We start from the raw sequence: 14,725 nt of genomic DNA, 5'->3' as shown, positions 1-14,725 counted from the left end.
AAAGCATTCTGTCTCATAGGCAGAATTAAAAAGATTTGAATGATAGCAAAAGATCAAGCTGGAAATTTTCCAGTGGCAGATGTTTCTTTTAGAGATGTGCTGATCTGCTGAATTCAGAACACTTCATGGGATGTTCTTATATCAAAGCTTTAGGACAAGTTCACAGAATCCCATTCCCCCACCACTGTCCTTCTGTGCCATCCTGCAGGACAGAGCTCTTGGTGACACCAGAAAAAGCAGCAATTAAAATTCCTTCTTTATCAAAGAATATGTAAAACATACAAGCTCCTGACAACTGAAAACTTTCCTGTGAAGATCTCAACATATTGAAGTATCCAAGGTATATTTTGGCTGTAAGATCTACTGCTTAACTTTTTCAAGAGATATGTTTTTACACAATGATGATGGTTCCGTTTTAGGACACTAATTAGCAACATTTAGAAATACAAGGCTAAGGCACCATTCCCTGTGAGACTTAGAAGTTTCCCCTAAATCCACACTTTTTTCCATGGCTTCTGGCAGTGATTTTTGTTTTCTCAAGAGTAAGCTACGGATACAGCATTATTCCACATATAATAACCCTTATTTACATAGCATCTTTAGATTATTTTATAATTTATCTGCTAGCTGCTTCAAATACCCAAGTTGTATAAATTTCTACAGATGTTGTGTTGGCTGTGGTGCTATCTGAAGCCAGCACAGCCTCTTTTCAGTGGTGGGAGAAGAGCTGGCTTGGGGGGTCTAGTCTCCTTTTCTCAGTACAGCTGTGACACTGCTGCTGAGGAAATTAAAATGCGGGCTCCTGAATACTCCCTTGAGTCCTTGCTGCTCCCTCCCTGTCCTCTCTGCTTATCAGGACAAAAGCTGAACTCCTTTTACTCCAGCAGTAGGAAAGAGGTTTTTCTCCTTCCTACCATTTCGCTTCACTCCTTGTAATTTTTCTTTTCTGGAACCTACAGCAGGGCAGGGGCTGCTGAGATGAAATTTGTTTAATATATGACACTTTCCCACCAGCTATTTCTTACCTAGCACACTGTAGTCTCTCAGCTCTTACTTCTCTCTTTCCACAAGGGGGAAATTGTAAAAGCTATTTTGAATGGAAATTTGATCGAAATTATTCCCCTCAGTACATGGAGGAAGAGGAAGAAGAAATTTTAAAACCTTTTGATTCAATCTAAAAGATAGGGTTTGTAGCTGCTGTGTTTTTTAAATCTGATTGCTTTATTTCCTGTGGATGTCTCTGAAGCAAGGAGAATTCTATAGTGAAACCCACAATATTTTATTCATTTCTGTAAGATATGTTTCCACGTGCATATAAAACCATTGATTTTCCCCAGCTAATATGAGCTCTGTGGAATCACCTTAACATATAATTCATACAGATTTATAGTGGCTCCTCAGAGCATCCTGGGGAATGACCCAGATAATTTAGGACTATTTTTCCTGTGTTTTATTGAGCCCACATTTGTCTATGCTTTATTCTATGAATTATTTTCTACACTGTGTCTTCATTTTTATGTTCAGTCAGACCCATAAACCCCTTTTTCTCTCTAAGAGTTCTGCAAGGAGTTTAGAATAATTTTAAAATGTCACATTCCAAAGCATGTTCTACTCTTCAACTCCTCTCAATCGCCAGTGAGGATGGTAAATCAAGTCAAGCCTAATGCTAGATTCCTTTGTACCATCCCTGCAAATATACCTTTCCTTGTTCAGTGAGTTTCCAGACACAGCTGTGAATTTTACTGAGATGAACTGAAATTTATTTTCCCACACATGTACAGAATGTTATAAAATAGCCAAAACACAGCTGGCCATAGCACTGAACACAGTAAAGGAGGAGGATCTAGATGCCAGGAGGTGCTCTGAAAGCAAACTTCCCCCTCAGGCTGTGGCACAACCCCTTTTTAAGAACCAGCTACCCCACTTCCCTTCTCTTGCCAAACATACATGTAAACACTCAAGTTTAAACTCTCTGATATTCCTGCTGGGTGTGGAAGATGAATGAGACGAGAAAGTTAAGGCTGCCCTATCAGAAGGATAAATGAAGATACAAAAATTGGCATATTGTTAATGGTTACACTGATAAGTGAGTTACATGGACCTTACCTCTTACGCTGTTCAGTGGTGGGACACCCAAATCCTGCTGGCTTGTAATTAGTCTGCAGTCAGCCAGGAACTTCATGTACCATGCAGCCAGTAATGTGAGTGATGCTTGGGGGTACTTGGGCTCCTAAATAAAGCTGCATTCCATCTTCTGACTGGTGTTTCTTGCCCTGAACAAGCTTCCTGCAACTGGCTAGCTGCCTGTGCATTGGGTTTTTACTATACCCTCTTAACACCCACAGAATCATAAAGGCAGCCCTCACTGCTCTTCCATAAGTCATGACTGTGAACTGGTTTGGACTCAACAAAAAGCCCCACAACAACAAACAAGCAAAACCCCCCCAAAAATCCCCAAACCAACAAGCAAAAACTCTTGGCTTTGTAAGATTTCCTCTCAGAGAAAGTACCTTCTTGGTAGAAGTGGTTAGACCGGACTAAGGTGAGTAACAGTAACAGGAGTTACTGTTAAAAGTAAGGTGTAATTCACCTCAACAAATGAGAAACATTTCTAACAGTGTGATTTCAGTCTGGAGAAACATCTCAAAGGACTGGGGGACAAGGGTGAAATGAAACTTGCCCACGCATATTGGAAAAAGGTTAAAGAGCTGACTTTTTCCTAGGTACAAGTTTTATTTACAACTCTAACAATGCGACTTGCTGATTCAAATAGTGGTGCTTATATCTCCCACCATTTGATTTACACACCAAACTGCCTTACTCATGTTTTTAGTGAAATGGCAAAGCTGTCCTTCAGACCCCTTGTTTGACATCTCTTGTGCTCCAATCACTGTGTGACAAGGGTTATCTTATTTGCCTGGCTTATATCATTGACTGTAACAAACACCCAAAGTAAACACAGTATTCCTTATACAGTTCTACTTTAAAAAGGTTGCCCTTGTTTTATTCTGCAGTGCATATGCAGCCCTGCACCTCTCTTTCTCTCTCCCTTCCACTGACTATTTGAGTTCACATTGATTTTTGAAGGTACATCAACTGTATTTTACACATGTTGAAACTCAACTGTCTACAAATATCCATAAATCTGTTCTTAGGTGACCCTCGAGTTTGTTGTTACTTTCAATTTAATTCAGCTGCAAATGTTATTAATGTAACATTTCACGATTACAAATATAATGAGATAATATAAATATAATGAAGACAAAAAAGAAGTGAGAAGATAACATTTCAGCACAAGGATTTTATGGGGAGGGATTTCCATGTCTTGGGTTACCCACTGTTCCCAGTTCAAGGCTGCCCTTACAGCATGGACTTAAATGCAGATCTCACACACGATGACAAATGGCTCCTCAACAATGTGGTAAAGGAAGTGTGTAACTCCAATTCAACTAGCATATTATCTGTCTTTTTTAAACATGAAATTTCATTTTAGTAATGAAGAAAATCAGATTTCCTGTTCACAGTACATTTTTCTCACCTGAAGGCATTTGGCAAATGAATTAAGGCAAATTTTGCCAGAGACAAAACTTTTAATCAAAGGGAAGTGAATAGCATTTAGTGCACTTTGGCTCATACTCCAGGATTACGATTGCTTGGATAAGCATCTTGTTCTAGTTTCCCAAGTTATGTCTCAGCAGGCACTTGGTCAGGGTGCTGTCTGAAAGTAAGATGAAGTTATTCAAATGGAAAATATGAGTGTGACATAATAATGACAATACATATGCAAGATGAAGATTAATATGAAACTATTTTAATTCAGTTACAGAGCTCAAACACAGCCATGGTGTGTCAGGTGAAAGTTCAGCCAGTCTCATGTTCTCACAGCATAAGATTGCAGGTGCCTTAGAAAAGTGTGTAAGAACAGTACAAACGCCAAACACTGTATGCTTATTAAACAAGCCTAAAGTAATTTTCCTGCTGAAGATATATCCAATTGCTTTTTGAACAGAAAGAGATGTTTAGTACAAATCCTGTGATGAGGCTCAGATTACCAACACAGCATGTGCAGTGCAACCCCCTCTGGCTCTTTTGACTCATCTCCCTTTTTGTTGTACTTGTCACCTGCCAGAGAGACAGCAAAAATTTCCTGTTCTTTCACCTCTTGTTTGTTCAAGAGTTTCTAAACTTCCTCAAATACAGGAATAGTTTCCCCAAATGCATAGGCTGGTGCACCAGATAATTTTTTTTCAAAATGTAATCCCACAGATGTCAGGTTCCCCCACTACACACCAATGATTCACTGGGTCATTCCATGAAGCCTCCACAGGTTCAGTTTTGCCTTGGCCTTTGAAACAAAACAGTTCAAACAACTTATTAGAACAGAAGTGAAAAAAAAATCAACCCTTGATTTTAATTTCTGGATGGATGCAGCATCTACCAACTTTTACACAAGGCTGTCTTTGTCTCCAGTGCCTGCTTTTTCCTTTTGCCAGGATAAATAGCTTCCCTGGAGTTTGGCATTTGTCCTGCTTATGGCTGTGGCACTAATATTGCTACCCATGAGAGGCCCATCATGAAAGAGAAAGAAAAGCACAAGAAAAACATCAGCAGAGGATCTGGGTGGCAGACAACCTGCCAGTGCTTTCCTGTACCTTAACTTAGCAGAGCTGAGCACCGTATGTTAGGCAGCTCTTTCATATCAATCAAAATTAAATATTTTAGGCTTTCTGGATTCACACACTCCTGCTATCCTGCAAATATAAAACAAAGCAGCCCTTCTGCAGTTCTGCGACACGAACTCATTTTAGCTGAAGCAATCACAGTGATTAAAAAAGTAACACACCCAGTTGCACATATTTGCCTGGAACAGACACCTGCAACCTGATTTCAAAACCTAAACCGTATTATTAGGGATGACGGAGGTAAAGGTGGCGGTGCCATACTGGCCTAGCATGGGATGGCACAGAGCCTGTAGGGCTGGGGCTGCAGAGTGCCCCCCAGGACGGGCTCCGTGCTGACCGCGGTCACTCCCTCGGGCAGGCGGAAGGTGAACGCCCGCAGCAGGCTGGCAAAGAAAATGAACAGCTCGGTCCTGGCTAAGTGCTCCCCCAAACACACCCGGTGCCCTGCAGAGGGAAGAGGAGAGGACAGTGAGTGTCTAGGAATTTTTCAGTTTCATAATCACTCAGTTCATTCCTGTTGAAAGCAGAGGTGGGTTTTGGTTTTTTGTTCAAGGAGAACAATGTGAAAGTCACAGAACTAAAGCTATGTGAATTCCTTTTCAAAAAGATCCCATCCAATGTCCTAGGTTAGGAGACGCAAAATGAAAATTTCAGTGAAAACCCATGAGGTGCCAGCATAATTTCTTTCTGACCTGACAGAAAAAAACCCTATTTTGCTTTTACAGAAGATGTTGAACTTCAGGACCACACACAAAAAATCTGCCAGCTGTTTGCACATGCTTTAGTGAGTTAACATCAGCAGAGCAAAATTACTTAGTAGTGGCATTTGCAGTTGAACAGAGGCTTGGTCACTTTATAGGCAAAGCATGAGGCCTACTGTTCATTTCCCAGGATTCCCATTCCTTGGCACCAATGGTGTGAGCAGAAAAGGTGAATATTACATACACATTTACAGATAGCAGACAAATATAAGGAAAGAAAAAGCTATTTGAATTAAGAAACCACTTCTGTGTGGGCATTTAAGTGACCATCCACAAACTAAAAACTGTCAGCAGGAGCTTTACTGCTAGGTGTGATTACTGTCTGTGCATTGTTACCTTGTTTCCTTCTTTTGCATCTGGATTTTCAGTTCTGTAAGCAAGAACGTAATCCTGTGTTTATCACAATGCCTTCTGCTTCTCTTTCAGCTTGTTTCTTTAAAAGGGATTGCAATAACTCCAGTACGCACAGGACAAATTACTTCTCAGGAAAATAGCTAGGTGTAAAGAATACTACAGACAAACTTGTGTATGACTGCAGCATGCAGCCAGCCTGAGAGGTTCAGGAGTTTGAGGGGGATTCCCACCAGTGCCCTATGAACGCTTTGGGGTCTGACAGCACAGAACTCTCTCAGACAGAAACAAGCCAGGAATGTTCTTTAAAAGCATAAACATCAGAGACAGAAGATGTTATCCGAGGAAATACCATGATCTCATACTTCTACATTCATCATCTCATCTGCTGGGTCAGTTCAAACTGTCAATGCATTTACCTGCTGAGAATGGCAAGAAAGCTTCTCGAGGTAAAAAGTTTCCCTCTTTATCCAGAAAATGGCCAGGGTTGAACTGCCGAGGTGTCTCCCACTGCTCAGGGTCATACAGAACAGATGCTATATTTGGGATGACAATGGTGCCCTGCAAAGAAGAAACTGTTGCTTCAGTCCTACTACTAGTGCCTGTCACCCACCAGTTTAAGCCTGATGGATAAAACTCTTTCTTGTTGGCATTTGGGCAAGTGCCAGGCTGGGCAGGGATGTCTTAACCAGTGCTGTGGCAATCAAGTTTCTCCTCTCAGTCCATCCCCTGCCAAGCAGGGCTGGTTTCTGCAGTTGTGATGGGCAGGAGCTTGAGGTGTCCCTGGCAGAGACCTTATCAGCTGTGTGAGCACCTTCATGCTACGTAAAAGACTTCTTTCATTCCTGGTGCCATAGATAGTAACTCTTCCCCAGGCACCACATTCCAGAGTTTAATGGAGAGTAGTTTATAGATGGAAAACTAGTTACAAAACTGAATTGCCTCTCTGCTGAAGAAGAGCAGAAGCAGAAGAGTGTTTCTGTACCTTTTTGACAGGGAATCCCAGCAGAGTTGTGTTCCTCACACACAGTCTGGGGACACCAACAAAGACAATGTTGCTGAAGCGCTGAACCTCATGAACCACAGCGTTTGTGTAGGGCAGCTTTCTCCGATCCTCATAACAAATTAACTGGGAAGGACCCAGGACAGCATCCAGCTCCTTCTGCACTTTTGCTGCGGAGAAATATTCACCACTTCAGAGGAGAAAAAATACTTTAGCCAGTCACTTTTCTTGGAGCAATAAAAAAATGTATTATTTCAACATTGTACATTAGATTTATACCCTGTGATTTAGTGTTATTTAATGCCTGAGTTTAGTATAGAATAATAAAAATAAACAGAAAAACCCCACCACTCTCACCTTGGATGTCTGGATTCACCACCATATAGAGCAGTCCCCAGTACAATGTAGTGCTTGAGGTCTCTGATCCACCAAGGAAAAGATCATTTATGACATATACCAAATTCTCTTCATCATACTTGGGCTTGGCCCCCTCTTTAGACTGTAGATGGTGATAAAAGTTGAAGTTAAAGCATGAAAATTTGGTTATCCTGTATGCCCTCTGTGTGAGAGCTGTGAGACTTCCACAGCTGGCATGTGCATAAAGAATAGTCAAAATTACAGTTTTTGGTGCGTACGAAGAGTTTAGTAATTTCACAAATAGGCACAGTAAGTCTGCATTGCTCTCTTTCACAAGGTGGATTATTCTTTCATCACAAAAAGGCAATTCTATGCTTGATGACTTAATCACAGAAACTTCAGAGCACACTACAAGTTTGCAGTTGGCCTAGAGTGCACTTATAAGCAAGTGCCCTACAACATGTCACTCCTTGGCCTTGGTATCTGATGGTGCCAGCAAATGCCAAAGGAAAACATATCTGAATAAAAATATTCCAACAGATCATTTTGAAAGTAATCTCTTTTCTCAGTTCAGGATAAATGTGAACTGATAGGTAAGAGGTACCCATGTATTTCCTTCTAAATAATAAGGGAATAAAATAAAAATACAAGTAGAGAAAATACGTTAAGTAAAAACATTTTCAAACAAACAGATGGCAATAAATTGCACCACTGACACAGAGAAAGCTGCATCTTTGCCTCTAAAAGGATTATTTTAGTAAATATTGTCATACTCACTCAGATACTAAGTGTAAGATGATGTATCAGCTCCTTTCAGAGCCCATGAGCCTGCACTGTGAGGACACAGCAGCCTGACTAGCTGAAAGCTTATGACAGAGGTAGAAACTACATAAACTTCATCTACCCTAGGAAAGAGATGCTTCTTTTACCTCCTGAAAAGTTTGAAGTGGAAACCAAAGTGCTCTTGGCAGAGCCTCTCTGGCTCAGTCACTTCCTACCATGGAAAATAATAGCCTGGGCAGGGAAGAAGATTAATGCTGATTATGGCATTGTTTGTGAAACTGTTTTCTAGGCTGTCCAGTTTGAATATAGGGGCCGAGCCAGCCATGCCCCAAACAGTGGGGAAATTAGAGGTAACAGAGGGATAATGATTGCCTGCCAAGGGAGAAACCAGGCAGTTATGTGGCACAAGGACAGCCAGTGTCAGAGCACACACACTGCATCCCAAAGAAGCATGCCTGCTATTTCAGGGCAGTGATTTCTGCATGTGTATTTAATCCCACTGTAAACATGAGCCTTGCTGTAGAAGATGAGGCAGTCTACCAAAGCTATGTAGCCTACAGGAATAAACTGTCTCATGTTTATTACAGGGTTGAAGTATACTCATGGATATTTATGGAAAGCAGATAAGAGCTCATGGGTTCACCCCCCATCATACCTGATGGTAATTCATTCATGTTACCAAAATACAAAACTGGATGCCTTTCTGAGACTTGTGAGTTAGTAAGTGCCAAGATAATGCATTCATTTTAAGGAGCTTATGAAAAGTAAGAAGCTATGGTGGAAGGGTCACACAGAGTGATTTAATGGCCTCTTTGACCTTATACTTCATAACAGCATGATCACCCAGAATGAACACTTACTTTCTCAATCTCAGCCAGGTAAAAGTCAATGAAATCCTGTGGTTCAGCTGGTATCCCCCTCTCTACATGTCTTCTGATCTCCTTTCTTGCAAAAGAACTCAGGACATCATAGCAAGCCAACACTTTCTTATGAGACCCAGGGAGGTGACACAGCAGCCAGGGCAGGATTTCGTACATCTGCAGGAGGGACACACAAGAGGCACCATGGATTCTCTGTCACTGGCAAAGCTGTTTTCAGACACACCTAAAGGATGAATTGTCCTGCCCAGAAGTGTTGATAGTGGAATAAACAAATCAGCATTGCTTTGAGCAGACCTTTGCCATCACTTGGAAAAGCTTTAGTAGAAATTTGACACAGTTCCAGGGATCAAGGCAATTCTGACAACACTCTGCTCATGCCTCTAAGTTTACTTGGCTAGTGAAAACCTCACTCCTGCACAGCTGGAGACCCCAGCTCCCACACACTGAAAAATGTAAGGACTTCCTTTCTGGATACCATGGGGCTTCTAAGATTACCAGGTCTGCAGCCTCAAGTAACTGTTGGAATTTTTGGAGCTCACAAAAGGAATTATGGTCTGGGTATCACTCTAAGATGAGGACTAATTTAGTTTTCCTAGTCAGAGTCTTCAGGAATGCTAAGGAGCAATAATTGTTCTCGTGGTTAACAATATTGCTGTATTTACACACACATTTGTCAGCTCTAAGTACTGTCCTCTGTCTTGGGTAGTTCTGTCTGTGCAGCATCTGCCATTCCATCCTGCCCAGCAGAGAGCATTTCTATCTCCTCTCCTTGTTCTTTCAGACCTAACAAACAGTCTCTCTAATTTTAAGTGACAGTTTGTAGTTCCTTCATTACCACTTCTCCACCTTTGTTTCCCTTCAGAATCACAATAAAAGATGCCCAAGACCCTAGAATATGTCTCACAGATTATTACACTTCAGAACCTGCTGTAACACTTCCCTAGATCTAAAAGGAAAATAGTGGTGGAAATACCCTAAGATCCTGTTTGCCTTTTTCCTCCTGTTATCTGTTAGTTTACACCAATCCCTTTCCTCTTAACCTTTGCACAGAAATGTTCTAAACTCATAATAAGTGATCTTAGAATAATTAATCTTATTAATCTCATTACTTCCTACAATGCTTTGTAATTTCATTTTATAGTATAACAATTTATTTCCATTCTCATGACTCCAATCCACAGTGCTTAAAAGCTCTTGCAGCAGGATATCCTGAACCTTCTCTGTTTGTTAAGGTCTCCTGGTTTTGGTTATCCACAAATTTAATCTACTTTTTTATTTTTAACTATGGGAAATTCGTGTAGTGCTAGTCTCATATGACAGATTTGTTGAATAGCTTTACTACCACATCAGCATTTTAGTTTGATTTTTCTATAAAACTCAAATGCCAATTAAATATGCTATGCCATCCACATTCCCCATAACACACAGCTTGTTCCTCTTTAAGGGTCTAAACCACAAAGTCTAATTCATGAGGAATACCTCAAATGCACTGCAAGATGCTTCAAGTGCAAAGTTGGTCTTTATGGTGTTTTGTGGGAAGGAGCTACAAAATAATCTCTGACAGAACTTGAATTGTGAGACTGTCAGAAAATGTATCTATTGTTTCTGCAATGTGTGAATGGTGAGCTATAACACAGTAAGGAATAGATTAATAAGAAATATTTTGGCATTTGTGAGGTAGGGAAAAAAGAAAATTTTCACCATGTGATTTGCAGAGTGATAAAAAGCAGAAGAATGAATCCAATGATATAGGTTTTTGAAGGCGAGAAGTAAAAAGAAGTGGGAAGAGCAGCACTGCAGAATTCAAATATATTACCAAATCTATTCTCTAATTAAATTTAGAGGTTTCTGTTAATAGTTTCAGAAATACTAAAGGTCTTAAAGCCCTTAAGCTTGCAAAAAACCCAAGAGAGTTCTTAAAAATGGCCTTAAAACCAAGGATGATGTCATAAGGTCCCTCCCCAAGGACACTTCTTAGCTCCCAGCCTACATTTTCCTGTTGCTCTGTATTTAGTGAAGACACATTTTTGTATCTGCTCTTTTACTTTCTACCTATTTCAGAAAAAAATCAGCATATGATTTACTCACCTGATGAACAAAGCTGCCTGCAAACCTGAATATTTTCTCTGTAGCATGGATCAGTTCATGGAAGGTTTTGTCCTCATCAGAGAAGTGATATCCAAAAACCACAGCACAAATTACATTTGAAATAGAATGGAAAAGAGGGAAAGAAGGATCCACAGGTCTTCCTGCAAACACAGTAATTGGAATTCACTCTCAGTGTTTTTTTCAGGTTATCCTTATACAGATAGGACTTGGTGTTATTAAAGATTTAATAAAATGTTCTCTTTATCAGCTGCAGTGTGAATGAAGACAGAGATGTGGCACTAACATGAATTAAGGAAAATAAAACATAGTCTTAAAATAGAGAACACTGTTAAACTGTTTCTTCATAGCTCTAAAACAATTTCACAGCCCTTCCTGTGAATAATGTTGTACAGCTGAGATCTGTTCTAGAGTACCACATCAAATCTGTTGTCTTCAGCTGTGAGGAATGTCAGAAGGAAGTAGTGCACTGGACATGAACTAAGGGAAATCAGTGACAGACATGTTCAAAAATGTAAAAAAAATAATTACAAGGAAAACCTGGGGGAATGTGGGAAGGTTTAAGAAGAGGAATAGAGACTAACTGCAAAGTAAATATAATGAAGATATCACAGTCTCAGCTGTGAGCAGGAAAGCATATCTCTGATGATTTCTTCTAAAGCTATGGAACAGGTATTCATAAAAAGTGATTTGGATAGAAATCATCCTATCAGGGGCTCTAGGATTAACCTGATAATCCACTGAAGTTCCCTCCCACCTCCTACTTCGTTTCTCTTGCCAGCAGTTACTTAGACAATAGTTCCTTATCCAGATAGACATTAAAATATGCAGGTCACCCAGTGTCATTGAAACGTAAGGAAATTACCAAGCTCTGCAATACTGTTCAGTTACCCATGGCAGGCAGCCTGAGAATGGTTTGGCTGTGCAGCTCAGCAGCACTGTGGCATTGTACAATATATCACAGACAAATTATCCACCCATGGAGGTGGAATTTCATAAGTTTCCAGCTTCACTGGATGTATGAAGAGCTATATAGGAAGGAAATACTTGTGATTCTAGGCTCTATCTGTTCTTGTGCTTTGGTAAGTTTGGATACATTCCCTAGAAAAGGTAAATAAGTTTGCATACTGAAGATATGGATCCATTTACTGAAAAGCACCTGATTTCTTAGCAGGTAAAATACCTTTGAGGTTCCCAAAAAACTCCACCAGGTGAGAGGCCTCCTCTTGCACTCGATGCTCCAGGCCTTTTTTCCCCATTCCCAAATTGCGTAGAGTCATTATTCCAAAACGTCTCTGCTGCTTCCAGGAGCGACCACTCGCAAGGATAATACCTGAGGGTGTTCCCTGGCATGTTAATATTTGCCACAGACATGGAACCATTCATTTAAATACATATTATAAAATACATGGAATAAATCAGGGAATACAAGTATCTTTAGTTGAAATTATTGGTAACAAAAAATCATAGCCAAACATATCCAGACTATAACTAGACCACATGTTCTTAATATTGAATGTCATTAATCATTGAAAAGAGCAATCTAAGAATTTTCTGACTGCGCCATTTCTTGATGTCTTAAAAAACTCTGAAAAACCTTAAGATGCCTTTTTAGGAAATCTGCTTTAGCCATACTCAAGTAATCAAACTCAAGACAGGAATAACTGGAGGAATTTCCACAGAGTAGAGTTCAGGACAGGGTATGTTTGTGATGATATAGATCAATTAATGTGATGGTTGTAGGTTGAGGTGATGAAAGTGAAAGATAAGAGACATTTGGGCTCTGTTTCTACCCTGGAAGAGATAACACTCCATTAATTGTTAGATTGCACTCCTGGTCACCTGTTGAGCCCTGAACTACTTCTGTGGAGGTGAAGCTTCAACCAGCTTTAAACAATCTGTGTCTGCTTTGGTCTAGCAACTGCAGGGAGAGGAAAAAATGCTGCAAACTGCTGGAACACTCTAAGAAGAAGTGGGTTTTCCTGTACTGGAGGCACTCTCACAATCAAAAGGTATTCACAAAATGTGTGGGGGTGTCTGTAAGTACAGAAATGTGAATTCTGAAGTAGGGGTTTGTAGGTCTCTTGCTCATGATGGAAAGTGTTTGGCAACCATAATATATGCAGTTACCAAACAAGCACTGCATTCATGTGATGTACAGCAAAACCATGGGTACCACAATGGATTAGTCTGTAATGAGGGCAAGATTTCTGGGTTCTGGGCTGGATCACAAACAAACATCTTGAATACAACAAAAAGGTCACAAAAAACAATGTGGAGTGTTTTCTAGGCTAGGGAAAGCTCAGTGCAAAAGGCACCATGGCAAACAGCAAGATAATCTCAAAAAGCCAGTGGAGGACTTGACCAGTATCTGATGGAAGATCATTCTGAATGGGATGGCAGAGTCTAACAAGGCAGAGCAGTTTTCAAGTCAACATTCTTTTACACTATTAATGGCAGGAAATTCTCACCTTTTCCTTTGGCCAATGCTCTGAAGAAAGGTGATACCAGCCTGCCAGAAACATCTTCAGGGTGTGTGGTCATGCCATCCTTCACTGCTTGAAATCCATTCAGTATAATCACTGGGACCCACCCAAACCACAGAGTGTACATGTTACCATGAGTTTTTGCCAGCTGTAAGTGGAAAAGGTGCCAGAAAAAGAACAGATGAAGTCCATGTGTACATCTCAAACTGCACGTGCTATTCACCAGCCCAGTGGACAGTTTTGTGCTGAAAACATCATCCCCATGCATATAATTGTAACTAGAAGCAGTTGTTTTGCTGAGAATAAGGCTTTCAGCAGCCAATATTATTTACCCTTGGGGGAAGTTATTTTCTTTTCAAAGTACATTCTGCAGCAACTCTGCAGCAAAAAAGAAAACTTTGTACTTTATATTGCTGTACTTTATGTTGCATTGCCTCCAACCCTAACATTTTGTACCTTGTTGATTGACACTCTGCACACCCTGGGGCTCTGAGCCTCCAGCGAGTCCTGCCTTTGCAAAATGAAATAAGCTGATAAAACCTGCACCATCTGTGTGTTCCAGGCGAGGACATGGACACAGAAATTAACCAACAGCTATGAGGTACCAGTGAGCTGCATTTGAGTCCAGGGTTTCCTCATAGAACTGAGAAGAGCACTTACCATTGGACACAGCAGAGGTATCCAAGCAGGGATGGGTGTGTGGCAGAGGAACTCCAATCATGCATGAAAAAAGCTTTGTACAAGTATGGACTCTGCCCCAGCACACCCACAATGATACAGAAAAGGTACCAGACAGTGTCTAAGATGTCCCAAAAATTACATCCAATTGATCACACCAGACACTTGCTTCTCCTCATATTTGTTTAGATTGGGGCTTTCCTCTCCCTGCTAGATCATCACAACCTGAATCTGCTCTGAACTCATTGGCCCATGTGTGCTCTCAGGCATCCACCTGCAAACCATCAGAGGAATTACTGCAGCTGTCACTAACAACAAACAGGTTTCAGGAGCTGTAGGAAGATGGAGAATAAATGCCCCTCCTGTACTACAAGCATCCATGCACCGTATTACCCACTTTGTGATCAAATTAGGCAATGCCTAAAATTTTAAAAAGTATCATGTAGGGATAGCAGATATAGCTATCACTATAGTGAATACAGCTTCACACTTAGCAGTGCAGAAGCATATTTTAGATTATTGGTATTCTCTGACCTTAATAATGAGTCATAAACTTTGTCCATGAGTTGACTTGATTCTTAAAGGCATTAACTTCCTCATGAAGAAGACATAAGAAGGTGACTCAAATGTAGGAATC

The 14,725-nt window shown here is 40.5% G+C and overlaps 1 protein-coding gene across 2 annotated transcripts; it reads right to left on the bottom strand.

The window, feature by feature from the left end:
- Positions 1–3,167: 3,167 nt before the first annotated feature.
- On the bottom strand, positions 3,168–14,319 carry LOC120504425 (cytochrome P450 2J6-like). Of its 2 annotated transcripts, XM_039713908.1 has the most exons (10): positions 14,071–14,319; positions 13,396–13,558; positions 12,108–12,257; positions 10,907–11,067; positions 8,798–8,974; positions 7,155–7,296; positions 6,780–6,967; positions 6,214–6,355; positions 5,780–5,813; positions 3,168–5,126 (listed from the first exon to the last, which is right to left on the bottom strand). In XM_039713908.1, exons 1-10 carry the CDS (start codon positions 14,071–14,073, stop codon positions 4,895–4,897), a joined length of 1,392 nt encoding a protein of 463 aa, XP_039569842.1. In that variant the 5' UTR covers positions 14,074–14,319; the 3' UTR covers positions 3,168–4,894. The 2 variants fall into 2 exon arrangements, with proteins under 2 accessions (XP_039569842.1, XP_039569843.1); XM_039713909.1 differs by lacking the exon at positions 5,780–5,813.
- Positions 14,320–14,725: the final 406 nt, after the last annotated feature.

The sequence above is a fragment of the Passer montanus genome, unplaced genomic scaffold (genome assembly GCF_014805655.1).
Source record: "Passer montanus isolate IOZ18808 unplaced genomic scaffold, ASM1480565v1 scaffold29, whole genome shotgun sequence".
Lineage (NCBI taxonomy): Eukaryota > Metazoa > Chordata > Aves > Passeriformes > Passeridae > Passer > Passer montanus.
The sequence above is the reverse complement of the archived record's forward strand: the minus strand, read 5'-3'. Positions and strand labels throughout refer to the sequence as shown.